The 16,223-nt window shown below is 36.7% G+C and overlaps 1 protein-coding gene across 2 annotated transcripts; it reads left to right on the forward strand.

Annotated features, from left to right (window-relative positions):
• The first annotated feature begins 974 nt into the window (after positions 1-974).
• On the forward strand, positions 975-15,725 carry ALKAL2 (ALK and LTK ligand 2). 2 transcript variants are annotated; one of them, XM_081315345.1, is made up of 5 exons: positions 975-2,015; positions 10,465-10,518; positions 10,614-10,694; positions 13,827-13,892; positions 14,843-15,725. In XM_081315345.1, the coding sequence occupies exons 1-4, from the start codon at positions 1,748-1,750 to the stop codon at positions 13,889-13,891; spliced, it is 468 nt and encodes a 155-aa protein (XP_081171471.1). In that variant the 5' UTR covers positions 975-1,747; the 3' UTR covers position 13,892; positions 14,843-15,725. The 2 variants fall into 2 exon arrangements, with proteins under 2 accessions (XP_081171471.1, XP_081171472.1); XM_081315346.1 differs by lacking the exon at positions 14,843-15,725 and having other exon boundaries at positions 13,827-14,706.
• The last annotated feature ends 498 nt before the right edge of the window (positions 15,726-16,223 follow it).

Raw genomic sequence — 16,223 nt, forward strand, 5'->3', positions numbered from 1 at the left:
GGGACTGGAGCCAGCGGAGACAGGTATGCTCCTCAGTCGCCCAAGTGCGAACGAGCGGCTAGCGCCGGCGTCTTATCAGCTTCCTTGCTAGGAGTGGCGGCTGCAGGGGTAGTGCCCGCTCGCTTCCTGCCAAGTTTGTGGACTCCTCTCAACAGTTCCCGGGGCGCTCTTTGCAGCGATGCGCGAGTGAATGAATCTTTGGAGCCTGTTTCAAGAAGGCTTCCCTTCTTGCTAGGCGCGCCCTGCGAGGTCTTCTTTCGATCGTTTCGGCTCCTGAACTGATGTTAGTCCGGAGAGAGAAAAGGCACTTCTGGGGAGGGGCAGTAGAAATCAAGGGCAGGTGTGTGGGGGGGGGAGGGGGGGAGGGTTTGCTTCTATGAATAAAAAGCCAGACACTCCGAGGAAAGAAAAGAGCATAACATCTAGTCCGAATTAAGTCATTTTTAGGTAGCGTTGTATCTCTAGATGAAACCTGACATCCATCCTGTCCCGTGGAAATTGCAAGTGCTCCACCGTGATGGGTTGGGTGGTTTCTTTTCTGCCATCCTTTATCTTTGGGAATCCAAATGCAATGAAGCTGCACTGAGCATCCCCAGCAACGTGGAGGAGGAGACCTCTCAGAGTAAGGCCGAATTGACACACTGTTGATGTCTCAGCAGATAAGATAAACGGGGTGGATTAAATTCAGATTTTATCCCTTGAACAGCATGCATTGGATGGGATCAGGCCAGACCAATTCCGTCTGGAGCTGTATGATGTGGAAGTTTTCCTTGAGAGGTTTCGGAGCGTTCAGAACTGGCTTACTGAAGGACCATATACCATGTGGTATAATGTGTGTAATCACTTGGTAAATTGATGATTTGTAATAGCATTTGGCAGCCTTGTAGAATCTACTATGACTGAAGGCAGATAAAATAATTCAGAATGCAAATCATTCGGAGATATTCTGCTTTGAAAATTTTAATAGAAGGCCAGTGTACAAATTAGAAATAGTTCCCAATGTATTGACTGAAAAGAGTGAAAACATTACCAAACCAAGATTAAAGTAATAATTCCGTTCTGATTGTCATGTAGATTTCTAAATACTTAGCTAAGCTATTACGGTATTTGATCAATGCCTCTGTGTCCATCAGCAGAAAACTATATGAAGTTTTAATAAATCAACAAGATCAAGTCAAGCAAATCTGAAGAGGCTGAAAAAATTCCCAGTGACTTAGAAACCATATACTGGAGTCAGGTGACACTGCTATTTATTTCTCTGTCTCCCTCCCAAATGTTTGGTTACTCATTGTTGAAGCTTCTTATCTGCTCTTAGCTATATTAAGAGGCAGGGTGCTTAACACATACATTTCAGTCAGGATTTCAGGATCTGCCAAGCAAATGGATAAATTTTATCTTTGCTATAGTTTGCTGTTTTCTAATATTTTGTTTTTCATTTATTCTTGCCCAGCTGATTTTGTAGTGTCTCTTCCCTCCCACACCAGTTTCACTACATTTCTTGATATTTTTGAGTATGAAGGATAAGGTCAGACTATTACATCTAAAGTCCAATTGTCTTCCTAGCTAAAGAATATTTTACTGAAATAAGAAAGCAGCAACAACTCTAAGTAGTTTGTTCCATATATATAATCAAAATTGTTCTATTAGAATTCATGTCTTCTTTCTGATTTTTTTTAAAACATTTTCTCTCTTTCAGGGAGTAAGTGGGAAATATATTCTCTTTTCCTGGGTTGTCTCCACAAGTGCAATGTGCAAACTTCTAAGGTCTTCAGTGCTGATTGGGCTGATGGCATTGATACTTTCAGCAGGCCATTGTAAAGAAAAATCAGAATCTCGGGTGGGGCTGAAGGAAAGACAAAACCTCTTAAATCTGATAATGGAGATCATTCAAGAACTGAAAAAATACCATCTAGAAGAGGATGAAGAAAATGGAGTGCAGTACAAACAAGACTACCCACCTCTTGATCAAAGGGAAGTGCCTGACTATGGAACTTACTCAGAAAAACAGAAAATTGGTAAGTCTATTGTGTTGTATTAAATACAGTTTAAGATCTCTCTCCCCCCCACCCCCAAATTTTACTAAAAAGAAAAATGTGCCATCACATTGCTAGTTGTCCCTGAAGAATTCTATAAAGTTTTTATAAAGATAGCCTGACTGACTTTTGCATAGATGAATGGGTTCAACTGCTCTGAAGCTAGAGGAAATGAGAAGACCAGATCTGACCAAGTTTTACCCAATTAGATATTTGGCTTAGCATAAGCATAGACTAGAGAGGTAACATATTCCATTCGCTGTGGTCTATTTTTACTTGATTTGGGATGCAGAGACAGAACAGGGTACTGCATACCTTGCTGCCCAAAAACAGTATTATTTACTTTACTTATATCTAAATTTCATTTATAAAATGACCCAACTCACAACAACTCCAATTTGAAATTGCTGTGCTTGATTTCATTTAAGATGGTCTAGCTTCAGAGATGAATATATGGCACTTCTGTTGCACTCCTGGCCTTGTTATGGCACCTGGAAACGAAAAGGGTGTTTGGTTTATCATCATGTATGGTCTCTAAATATGGAGCCATCAAATACGGACCTATGGGCAATGAAGAAATTTTCAACTAGAAGAGCCTTGGTGGAGCAGTGGGCTAATGCCTCCTTAAGTAACACCAGCTGCCTGCAATTAGTGCAGGTTCGCATCCCACCAGGCTCAAGGTTGACTCAGCCTTCCATCCTTCCGAGGTAGGTAAAATGAGGACCCAGATTGTTGGGGGCAATAAGTTGACTTTGTAAAAATGCCGCTTGGGGGGGGCGAAAGCCCTAATAAGCAGGCATATACATAGAATGAAGGCTATTGCTAAGCACATTGTGCTTTAGATTGTAAGCCGCCCTGAGTCTTCGGAGAAGGGTGAGATATAAATGGGATTAAAAAAAAAACAACTAAGAGTATATGTGACTTAATTCTCACTGTGAATAGGATTGTTTAGAAAGACTGCAGGGATGTGCTTTCTGTGCCTTCGACACAGAAATACCCTTAGCAGGGTATTGCTAAAGCAGCTCAGCTCAGCTCAAGTGTTTCAGGGGGCCTAGTCCTATTTGCAGGGCCACCATCAGAATAGCTGAGGGAAATTTTTGTTTAGGGTTAGAGCCATTCTCTCTTTTTGATTATTCAACACCAGCATGGCACTACTAAGGTGCTCAGGCAGATATTATAGGGAATGTGTTGATAATTCTGAAATCAATTTTCACCCACTTAATCAGATCACACTGATAATAGTAAGTTGCCTAGAGAAGAAACCACATACTCTTGGATCATGAATCATATGCAGCCCTCCAATTTGTCTTATGTGGCCCATATTCTGTTGCAGTCAAAGATGTGCTTAGCAAGGCTAGGGTGCTGAATGCCATGTGCATGTACACTCTGGATCATAGGGAATGCTCCAGGAGTGGTGTGGTAGCAGTAACGTCCCAGCAAGTCTCCTCAGCACAGTGGATCTTCCAAAAGTAGTGAGCCAGTTTGGTTGGTCAAGAACTCCCATACTAAGTAGCACCACCCTCTGGAAACTCCTTCCTAATATTGTCTTCAATAGAGAAAGCTATTTCTGAGATGATACGGGGAGGGGGGGTGTTTGTTTTTGGTGGGGGGCATAATAAGTGGGGAGTAATGCTTGCCCTCAGAAGATACATTGGGAAACTGTGGCTACCCAAGGGAGATGAGGAGAAAGGAGCCACATCTTTTTTGGCTGGGGTAGGGGGTCTGGAGCCCTGGTATGAGGATTTCTTTGCTGGGCAAAGAATCGGAAAGTCAATGAACAAGTAAGGTTTCATTGCTAAGTAAGACATGGATGAAGGACTGTTCTGAGGCAAGGAGACAAGAGAATGGAAAGGGAACAACAAAGAAAAAGAAAAGCAAGATTTGGGCAACAGCTCTTAATAGATTGGGTTTTCTAGATTATATTATCTATCTGGGAATCAAACCACTTGTATTCTTTTAAATTAAAAAAATGTCAGCTAGATAGCTAAAGTGAAGTAGTGGTTTCATTGGTACTACTTCCCAATAAAGTTTTTTTTAAATTTATATTTCACAGCCTATCATGATGCTATTAATTTTATATTTCCTAAAGATTTTTTGTATCTTTAGGAAATGGTATGGTATGAAAAGAGTAGTGTTGCAGCTCTTGGCTAAAGAACTAATAGACCACATCCAGCTTTAGTGATCATCTGACGTTCAGACTCTTGGCTTAGAGGCAGTGATAAATTGGATAAAGTCCAGTAAGCTGAACCAAATAAAATGGCTGTACATGAGGGATTTTCAGATCTAGGAGTTAAGTGTCCTGTTCTAGATGAGCCAGCACTCCCACAGATGAATACAATGGGGTGTCTCTTTGATTCTAATCTGTCAACAAATGGGACAGCTAGTTTAGTAACAAAGAAATCCTATGACCAAGTTTGTCCGGGCATCTGGTCTGTTAGTCTGGCTTCAGTGAACCATTCCCTAGTAATCTCATGATGGGATAAGCATAATGTACTCCATCAAGGGCTACCATTGGACACTGTCACATTTAGAAGGTAGCAGCTCAATTGCTAAGTGGAATGAATAAATCAATCAAATAACATTGATCCTGAAAATGCTGTACCGACTGTGAATTCTTGGACCAACACAAGTGTTTCAAATAACAGTTTAAGAATCAAAGGCTTACAAGACTGCCAGGCCATGCGCTGAAGATCAGGAAGGGAGGTTCTTCTTGTGGTCTCCTTTGGGGTTTGGCTAGGAAAAGTCTTCTCCAAAGCAATACTCGTCAGGGTATTTTTTATGTTGAAAATAGTTCTTTATCCAGGCATGAGTAGATAACTGTTCCCAGTATACCATCTTTTAGGATCCTTTCTTAAAATTAGCCATTTAATATTTTCATCTATTATTTTTCTTGATTTTTATTACTCTATTGAAAATTGTGTTTATTCTTTATGAACCTGCTCTGGGCTCATCTAGGAGGAAAAATGACAGAAATAAAATATCATTATAACTGTTGTTTTTGGTGTGAATTTATAATGCATTCCTAGTTTAAACGTCCCTAGTTCACTAGGTGTGAGGTGCGAAAAACCAGATCCACATGAAGTTCAAAAAAGTTATCATTCTGTGTTTAATATACTATCAGTTGATTACTTACCGTATTATTAGAGTGGCAGTAAGAAAACCAAGATCATGGCATTCAGCCCTCTCAATTCCTGGCTAATAGATGGGGAAGAAATGGAGATAGTGACAGATTTTATTTTCCTGGGCTCCAAGATCACCGCAGACGGGGACTGCAGCCAAGAAATTAAAAGATGCATGCTCCTGGGGAGGAAAGCCATGGCAAATCTAGACAGCACACTAAAAAGCACCCTACCAACAAAAGTGCATATAGTCAAGGCTATGGTCTTCCCAGTTGCAATGTATGGCTGTGAAAGTTGGATCATAAGAAAGGCTGAGCGCCAAAGAATTGAGGCCTTTGAACTATGGTGCTGGAGAAGACTCCTGCAAGTCCCTTGGACTGCAAGGCGATCAAACCAGTCAGTCCTAGAGGAAATCAACCCTGACTGCTCTTTAGAAGGCCAGATCCTGAAGTTGAAACTCAAATACTTTGGCCACCTAATGAGAAGGAAGGACTCACTGGAGAAGAGCCTAATGCTGGGAAAGTTTGAGGGCAAGAGAAGAAGGGGACGACAGAGAATGAGGTGGCTGGATGGAGTCACTGAAGCAGTAGGCGTGAGCCTAAATGGACTGCAGAAGATGGTAGAAGACAGAAAGGCCTGGAGGAACGTTGTCCATGGGGTTGCAATGGGTCGGACACAACTTTGCAACTAATAACAACAATGGGAATTTTCTAATGACTGCTAGAGCTGCTTGCAGGTATATTCAGTTTATGATGTTATAAAATATTTCATTTCTTACAATTCAGATTTTCACTCCTACTATTCAGGTGCAGTCTTATATGCATGGAGCAAATGCATCTGGTAAAATTCCCATTTCTTCATATGTATATTTAAGTGTGCTTTGCTTGCTGTCTGCTTGGAATCAAAAGCAGTTGTGCAAGAATCCAATCCTGTTGGATGATTGAGTTGCCTTTGAATCTATCTCATATTTTTTTTGCTTCTCTACTGTTTGTTTATTCTATATTAAGCTTAGCATCCTAGAGTCCCATTGGCATTAATGGAAAAATTAAAAAGATAGGAAGTTATCTCCCATTACTCTTCAATTAACACATAAACAAGCATGGTTTTGAGAAAATGGGATATATACACCTTTTATTCCTTCAAGATGATGTGCCATAGTGTTCAGTAGTTTAATTTTTTTAAAGCCTCATTAATTTTAACATCTCCACAAAGTGAATGTTGTAACTGACAGTTTGTGCTATTAGAGCAAAATAAGGTTTCTTTTTAATATGTGTACAGTAACTTATTGCACTAAGCCAACATGCGATTGCTTGATTTTGTCTTAGCATATTGTTTGAGCCCAACTAACTACAGTCTATTAAAATGGTTCAGTGCAATGTGTAAATCAGATCAATGTTTTCTCTACTCATCTGATCCTCCACAGGAAGGATATGACATATATGAGACTAATGTGCTTTTAAAAACAGTTGTTGATAGAATGTACAATTGTTAGCAATTATAATTCTTTTCCCACCTCCCACTCTGAAACCAATGAGTGATTGCACTTGTTTAAACCCTCCGTGTTTATAAATTATTTTACTTTTATGCTGGTGCTCTGCTATCTGTGAAACGAACGTGTTTCTTCTTAAAGTTTCAACAGAACTGATGGTCTAAATTTCATGTTAAGAATATTGTCTGGTCTTAAGTCTAAAGAAAACAGTGAATATGGAACATACTTTAAAACTATTTGACTGCCCAGAAACTAGGTACATAGATTTAGCGTTTTGGTTCCTCACATATGCAAAATACTATAAAATAAAAAGGGTTTTTTTTCTGCAAACACATCTCATTTTATTGAAAAAAAATCAGAATCTCAGATTTAAAGGTTTTTCTTAGAATAGTTAATTTTGCATTAGTATTTGTTGGGGAAAAAGAACTTTCAATGTAACAAAACATACAATTTTACCATGGGAAAACCAGTTGTACTTATCATAATCTATTAATGCTTAATGTGATTTTCATCCTAGTGAAATACATGCTGTATTTCTTTGGAAGAAGGTCTGTCAGGGATCAATTAATTAAGGTTGCTTAGTGCTGCATTTTACCTGCCTAGGTATGAATATTTTTATTAAAAATATAACTCAATCTAAATTGTGCACCAAATATGCTGACTTCAACTGAAATAATTTTATATTGTTTATCTTGATTTTGCTAGCCACTGAAAACAGAGATAACTATGCACAATTCTGAAGACCAGGGCCGATGTCCAGCTGAAATCAGTTGACATCACAAGTGCCAATTACATCACTAAGTGCCACTGATAAAGCTCCAGATAGTATGTCCTTAGAGATATTCCTCTCCAATTTGGTGACAACTAGCCATTATTTTATATTGACCACTGGTACTTATGTCCTACCTCAACTAAATGAACAAAACTGACCTTTTAAAACCACAGCAAATATAACAACAAAAAACTTTATAGCCATGCAATTTTTGGGCAGCAGTAGAACAATACTAGAAGCTCAAACACCAACAAAATTAATGAACAGATCTTGCTTAAACCTAAGGTATACTCTATTTTTGTACGAGGAAATTTAATTATTATAGGGGGAAAAATGTATGGATGAAACATGCTTGGTACTTTTAATAGATGTTTGTTTATCCTAGAGATACATTTTGCTAATACTGGTTATGTGTATTTTAAAATGCTTATAGAACTCATCTGTTCATCATTTGGTGAACATTTAGCTCAGCTTGGCTAAACTCAGAGTCCAGCAAGGTCAACTGTGGCTAGAAACCTTAGCACTATTGGCTAAGGTTAGAACTAAAGAGAGAAATTGGAAAAAAAAAATCTCGAAAGAAGGCAAGGGCAAACCACTTCAATATTATCCATAAAATGACAAGGATGCATTCACCAAAAGTTTGAGATATATATTTTATCATATATTTTAGCAATTTTTTAAAATATACAACTTTAAGACAACTGCAAAATCTGCTTAAGCAACAGATTGAATTCAACGTGTAATTTTCCTATATAGACTATAATTGGACTATATAGATGAAGTCTATCTGTTCTAATGAAAACTTGCCATTTTCTGAAATACTTTTCTAAAGAAACCTTTCTGAATTGCCTTCATCTTACAAGACTTTTGAGAGATGTATCTAAGCATTCAGTGCTGCAATTGACAGAATTAAATCAAAATATGAAAAGATCCATTCAACTGAGTTGGACCATACTTAGAAATAAATAAAAGTTAAATTTTGAGAAACAGCTAAACTCCCCAATGGGCCAGATATAGTAGAATGTAAAAGTTACAAAGGTAAATGCTGTTTATGCATTAATTTATGGTAATATTAATGATCATATGCAATTATCATCATGACAAAATTGTAAATAATATTAAATGTGACACTAAATCAAAGAGATGGCCATAAGAAGCTAAAGAGGATTTCAATAAGCTAGTTATATTCCTATCCCTTGAATAAGCTTTGAGGAAGCAAACCACAGCAGTAAATAACAAAATAGCTATATGTATTTCCCAATCACCTCCATATTTTGTTTAACAACATGGTTTCATTTCTTCCAAAATACAATATTCTGTCAATTTCTCTGACAATATGTGTCAACATTGTTCCATCCTAGATAAGGATGTGAAGAACTGAATTACAGAATGAAATGACAGCCTAAATACAATATTTAGTAAGACAAATTTTTTTCTCATTCATTATTTTGCATCCACATTTCTGCATAAATCTGCATGGATAGAAGCATATGATATAAATCTGCTCCTTAAGAAAAATATGCTATACTTAGTTCCAAGATGAAAATGAATTTAGAAGTTTTGCTGTTGCTTCTATTACTCACTTTAGCTTTGTTTTTTCACTGATGTGGTCTGGAACTATTTAACTAATGAGTGTCAATAAATTTCATTTAAAAGGTGGCATTGTGCAAGCAATGTTGCATAATTTAAGATGAATGATGTTGGATTTTAAGGATATTATGCACAGTGGCCGAGACTTAGGCTGACAGTCCTTTCTCCCTCTCATGTCAGAGCAGCTTTAGTTAAAGCAACTAGAAGGTCCATGACACCTTTGCCAACAAATCAGCATCAAGCCAAAAGAATAGAAATTCACAGAGAAGCTAGAATTTGAAGGGCTAAGAGGAATCCCTTTAGTTTGTAATATCAAAACAGATTAAAATACATCCAGGACTGCCTAAGCCACTGCATTTTGTGTACATATAAAATACATCCAGGACTGCTCAGGCCACTGCAATTATAGCTTCTTGACGCTCCAAGTCCAAATGGGAAGTGGCTAGATCAGTGATGGTGAATCTTTTTGAGACTGAGTGCCCAAACTGCCACCCAAAACCCACTTATGTGGGTCGGGTGCTGGGTGGGCATAGCCCATTGGGTGGGCATGGCTTTGGTGGTAACAGCAGACTGGGTGGAACTAAAAAAGTTCAATCAATCAATTCCAACTTTGCAAGATTTCTTTTTCCTCGCAAGAAGTTGAAATTGATTGACTGAACCTTTTTTTTTGCATATGGTGGCAGAAGCCTAAGGTGAAAAGGTTTTATAAAACTCAGCTGAAGGCCTAGGACTGGGGCGATGGCGTGCATGCCTACAGAGAGGGCTCTGCATGCCAATTGGGGCATGCATGCCATAGGTTCACCACCACGGGGCTAGATAATTATTATCTATGAGCAGGGGGCCCTGATCCAGGAAAGGTCACTATTGTTGCCCAAGATGAAACTGGGCAAAACCCTTTTTTTACTACAGGAACCACCTGTTCCCCAAGCAAAGCTTAGGAGAATGTCCAAATTGTGGACCACCTGAGAGTGGGAGAGTACTTGCTCAGAATCAGACAGTGTTTTTCTGTATCATTAGTGCCAAAAACACCCTTTTGGAGAAAGAACCATTGCATGAAGTACCTATCTATTCCAATTCCTCTGAGATAGTCCTAATTATTATTTAATTCTACCAATTGAACTCAGTAATGTTGTGCCTATGAAGCACAAAAATAAAGCAAAATAATTACAATTTACTGACTTCCAAGAACTTTTAGCAAAATTATAGCTGTGATTCCAAATATTAGTCATCTTTACTCAAAATCTTGCTGCTCTTATTAAATGGGAATATCTTAATTATATAGGACTTTTGTTCCAATTGTATCAATGGAAAATAAAAGAGACAGATTATACTGTGCTTCTAAAACATCATTGCCCTTTCAGATAATTTTAACTTTTGCCTTGAATGGTATATTCCAGGAAATTATGAACCAGAATATAAATACTGATTCTTCTAAAGACGTGTTTTTATTCTCCTTAACAGAAATATTTCCTAGAGACCTAAGAATGAAAGACAAATTTTTAAATCATTTAACAGGTAAGCCAAATTTCACTTCTGAATTATTGCCTCAATTATAATCTTTTGTCTTGTGGCACCAATTAAATTAATCCACTGATTTTCTTCTTTTACAGGTCACCTTTATTTTAGCCCAAAATGCACTAAACACTTTCACAGACTTTATCACCATACAAGAGATTGTACCATACCTGCATGTAAGTTCTATCACCTAAGTCCAGAATTACTGATAAATATAGCTTTTTAAAGAATAATCACCCTGTGTAATTATCATGATACACTTAAAGAGTTTGTAGTGTTACAGTGATGAAACAGAACAGTGCTCTCTTGCAATTCCTCAGGGAGATCTAAATGGTTCTAATTTCATAAACAAGCATTTAAAACATATTTTTTCAGGCAGCCAATCTGTTCTTTCGTTATATGCCAACTCTTTATGTTTTAGGATTTCAATACAGGAACTGAATTCCTTATCAGATCAGATAACCGTCATTTACGAATTAAAATTGTTTTGCGCTTAGAGCACAAATACACAGCTGAAAAATCCTGGTTGCTAGAAAAGCAATTTCTTAAGAAAATGAAAAACAACTTATACTATGCTGAAATACTCTGAATTCTGAAAAGCCAGTAATAGAAATGAAGTACTACCAGTGAAACCAATTCAAATTCTACATTATTAAATGGCAAATGTATAAATTTTGATGACAATGATAATCACTGACTACCCCTTGCTGTCAACACTTTTTAAGTGATTTAGATATAAAAATTCGAAATTTTTGCCAATTACATCAAGAAAAATGAAAAAGTTCATATTCTTTTTCTTGAAATACAGAGAAGATACTAACAATAAAAGAATACTTTTAAAAAAAACCTGATTGGAACTTAGTCATTTAGTACATAGAGTTTGAACTTGCATAAATGCATAAACTGCACATTTTTACTTCTAAGATGTAAACAGGTGATACAATTTCTGTAAGTAGATTAGTTTTTCCTGATGAGATTATCCTATTCACAAAACAAATTGACCACAAAATCTCACACATTGTGCCAAATATGTAAATACCTAGTTGAAGAACCAACAGTTTTTTGTTCAACTAGTCTAAGCCAAAACCAAGGAACCATATTAAGTCTTACTACAATGACTACATTTATTTATTTAGTCAAATCTAGTCAAAGACCTCCCAAATAAAGAGTTAGCAATTCAACAAAGTGTTTCCTATTTTCCAACAATCTTATGGATTTTTTAAAGAAATGTTTTAAAATCAGCTTGGTGATTGGGAATTAATTAGATTATAGAAAAACTATATTCTGGGCAAAGTATATTACCCTATAGCAAGGTTTTTGCACTAAGGGTACTTTTCACAGGATTTATAACCAATTCTGATTGCTAGAATGAACTTAAATGATACGTGAGGAACTGAATTACAGAAATGGCAGCCTAAATACAGTATTTGGTGAGCCACATTTCTTTTTATTACTGCATCCAGATTTCTGCATATATCTGCATGGGAACAAATATATAATATGAAACTGCTCCTTAACAAAAACTTGCTATGATTAGTTCCTGAGATGAAAATGAATTTACATGATTTGCTACTGCTTCTATTACTTGTTTTTGGCTCCCAGTGTTTTCACTAATGTGCTCTGGAACTATTTAATGAGCATCAATATACTTCATTTAAAGGTTGACACTGTACAAGCAATGTTGCATAATTTAATATTTAAGAATCGCTCTATGAGGGACATGGGCAGTTCCTAAATAGGCAAAATAAATAAGTAAAAAGTATTGTTTAATGGGACACAGGGTAATTCACTGAAAAGTTATTACATCCTTAAAAAGGTAAAGGTTCCCCCGCACACGCATGATAGTTGTTTCCAAATCTAGGGGCCGGTGCTCATCTCCGTTTCAAAGCCGAAGAGCCAGCGCTTGTCCTTAATACTTCCTATATTTATGGCAACAGAAAGTCTGAACATATAGAAACTTTCTTTTGAAATAATAGGTTTTATTATGGGACTTGACTTTTGATGGGCTGAGTGATGTGTTTTAAGATGCAAAAGACGGAGAACTGCTGTTCTAGATAATCTTTACAAATGGAAGCAGCAGTATCCCTCCTTTTCGCCAGGTTTTCAGCATCCGAGTCCTCCTTTCCGCTTTCTTACTGCTACCCTGTTAGCAGTTATCTTATTCCCATATTAGATGGGTAGCTAGATGCTGATTAATTTGCATGATGATTAGAAGGGCGGGATATAAATGGAATTAAAATAAAAATTAAAATAAACCTGAATTGTTTATTTTCTTCATAGGGACAATTAGTTATACAAATAGTTCATTGCACAAACGTAGAAACCGATTTTTCTCATGCATGTGGACAATCTTTTCATGGATATTAGTAAATATCCATCATCTTAATCTGAGAAAATATCCATCCATTCAACAGCATCCTTCCTATGCCACATCAGACTTCGTAGGAGGGCAAACAAACCACACACACACACACACACACACAAAATGTATACATGTATATACATGTATACATGCATATACATATATACATATATCAATCTAATCTAATCTAATCTAATCTAATCTAATCTAATCTATCTATCTATCTAAAATAGTCCTAAAAATATGAGTCTTGGGTATATTCATGTTTAAAACTAGAGACAAGGATCATCAAGACTTAAAAATTTATTAAAACTGAGCTTTAGTCAGCCCCTAAAAATATGAGTCTTGGGTATATTCATGTTTAAAACTAGAGACAAGGATCATCAAGACTTAAAAATTTATTAAAACTGAGCTTTAGTCAGCCCCTAGTGACATCGTCAGAGTATAAGCTAGGATTGGGAAGCATATTCTTATAGTCTCTGTGAGGCCAGTAGTTTGGCTAACGAGCGTGTTACAGGTCCGTTCCGCTCACACCCTCCTGCAATCAATTGCATTGGTGTTGTCTCCATTAAGCGCGCGGACTAGGACAGCAACAGCAAGTGCAGAAGTGTTAAACGAGAGGACTGCTTGAGGCAGGATGAACGGGCGGGGCAAGTGAAGAGAGGCAAAGTGCCTAAATTCAAACAGATGTCAGCGCGCTCGATGAAGACAGGACTGATGCAATTAAGTCTTGGTGATCCTTGTCTCTAGTTTAAAAAAAAACCACACACATAAACAAATATAAATATAAATCTAAGTAGCTTTTAAAATTAGCTCCTTAAGCATGCAAATTCAAATCTACAATATAGTGCTCCAAGATGAATTACAGTTACATTTATATTCCCTCATACAAATTGCACATTTTAAAAAATGTAATAACCTGACCCTCTTTTTATACTTCCCACAGATTATAAAAGATGCGCCAGGCTCCTTACTCGCTTGGCAGTAAGTCCAATGTGCACAGAAGGATAAGGTAAGATTACTGAGAGGAAGAACTGCACGCTTCCACCATGTTGGTAGCAATAACTAATTCATAAGCATTGGGAGAATATGTTTTGGATTGAAATATGCTCATTTCAAACAGTGATGCAAACCCTTTCATTTAGTAAAATATTTACCCTTAATAAAAACATACTCCCTACTGGAAAGTAATAACAGTAGACTCTCAGGCAACAACTGTGAATTATTCATAATAGTGTGCAGTTAGTAGATAGTGTATTTTTTAAAATTCAAAGCTAATGGGCATAGCTAATTTTTCAGGCATAAAATCAACTGCCATTTTTCTCTATTTATACTGGATACCTTTTTGTCCATATAATAGACATATTTTTATATTAGAAGCCACTTACATATATACACCATTCATGATATAATGCAGTATGTAAACATTGTTGTTTTTGTTACACATAGAATGAAACAGCATTAATATGTATTTGCTTATTCAACTGCAATATGTATTTGAATTACTATACCTGCTTAGCAATACAGTACAGCAATACCAGGAACTACAAATGCCCCCCAAAGAGAATCGCTGAATTATTTTTTCTTTGAATCAGTTATTTCATATAAAAGAAAAGTAAGTTATTGCCATTTCTTCTATTTCCAATTTTCAAGTTATCTGTGCTGTGCTTCAGAATACCAGTCACGATCAACCTTGTGCAAAATATTATTATTAGTAAGCTTAGAAAGTACTGCAGGGATGGAAATTGGTGACTGGAACCTGGGAATGTTCTACTGTACCTTGTAACATAATGATCAAGTTTAGATTTTTATATTATGGAACGTTTTTCTCATTTGTCTTAGTCCCCATATTGCAATAGGAACTGAAAACAAACTGAAATATTTAACAGAATTCATTGAAAATTAATGCGAAACATCAGGAAAAGTAGGAGTTTAATATTTCGTGCTATTGTTTTACTGCAGATGCTACTATTATCAAAGGAAACATATATAAAAGAACTAAGAGAAGTGCCTTGGAAATTGACAGGGAAATTGAACTTAGCATTTTTGTAACATACGGCATTACGAATCAGAGATTTATTTTTGGAAATTGATGGACGACTACTCATAAATCTTTAAAAATGTGTTTTGTATCCCATCATCACCGTTTACAGATGCATTCTTTATAGTGAAAAACTACCAAAATGTTAATTACTTGTTCATGTTTTATGCTTTAAAGTTGCTCTACAACAGTTGTGTTGTACTGCCAAAAAAGTAACATCTTTTCAAATATAGACATGTTTCCCTTAAAAGAGATTACAGTCACTGTCAAGGAAACCTGCCTTTAGAGCAGACATGTCAAACTCGCAACGTAATGTATCGGGATGGTTTTGCTATTGCTGGCAACCGGGTGGGTGCGGCTTTTGCATGACAAGTCTGGCCCGCGGGCCTGCAGTTTGACACCCCTGCTTTAGAGGAAGCATCATTTGATATCTTTCTTGCTTATAAAACTGAAAATGTTACTTTACAAACTTTTCATAGAGCTGTTATGATTGTGGTCTACTAGACAGCATGCCCTAGGCAAGGGATGAACATGTTTTAGGTTGGATTCTGCACCCACTCTAAAGTCACTTGTTTCCTGTATAATATACATTCCAGCTAAATGTGCAATATGTACATATTGTAAATTCACAAATATATGTAATAAAATGTTTTGTATATAATTTGTGTTTATTCCTTGCATATTCAAGTTTGGAAGAAATTGTGCTTCTGAAGCAGAGGTATGCAACCTGAGGTCTTCCACATATGTTAGACTCCTATTCCCATAATACTTAACCAGTGTATATTCTGGATAGATTTCAGAGATTGCAACTCAGTACATCTGAAAGGTACTACCGATCTCAATACTTCCATTCTATTAATACTTCTCAATACTTGAGGGTTGACAATAAACACTGTTCATTTAAATAGTTCTCTAAGAATTAATTTTAATGTAACTTTGCACTGCACTGCACTGCACAGTCAACTACCACAGGTGTAACTGAGGGCATATTTCAAACTTGCCAAATAACTCTTGCAGAGTTAAACGCTATTGCCTACTCAATCATGCTTTCATCCTTCTCATCCTACCATTTAATAAGATGTTAACTCCAAATTTGCTTCACCTACTTCCACTCTAAAATAGACAACACTGCTTTCAAGCTACATAGAATCAAGAGGAACTAAAGAGCCTCTTGTTGCGAATGAAGGAGAGTGCAAAAGTTGGGTTGGATCTAAACATTAAGAAAACCAAGATCATGGCATCCGGCCCTCTAGCCTCAGGGTTTTTTTATGTTGAAAATAATAGTTCTTCATCCAGGCATGA

Source organism: Vipera berus, assembly GCF_964194415.1.
Source record: "Vipera berus genome assembly, chromosome: 1".
NCBI classification, from domain to species: domain Eukaryota; kingdom Metazoa; phylum Chordata; class Lepidosauria; order Squamata; family Viperidae; genus Vipera; species Vipera berus.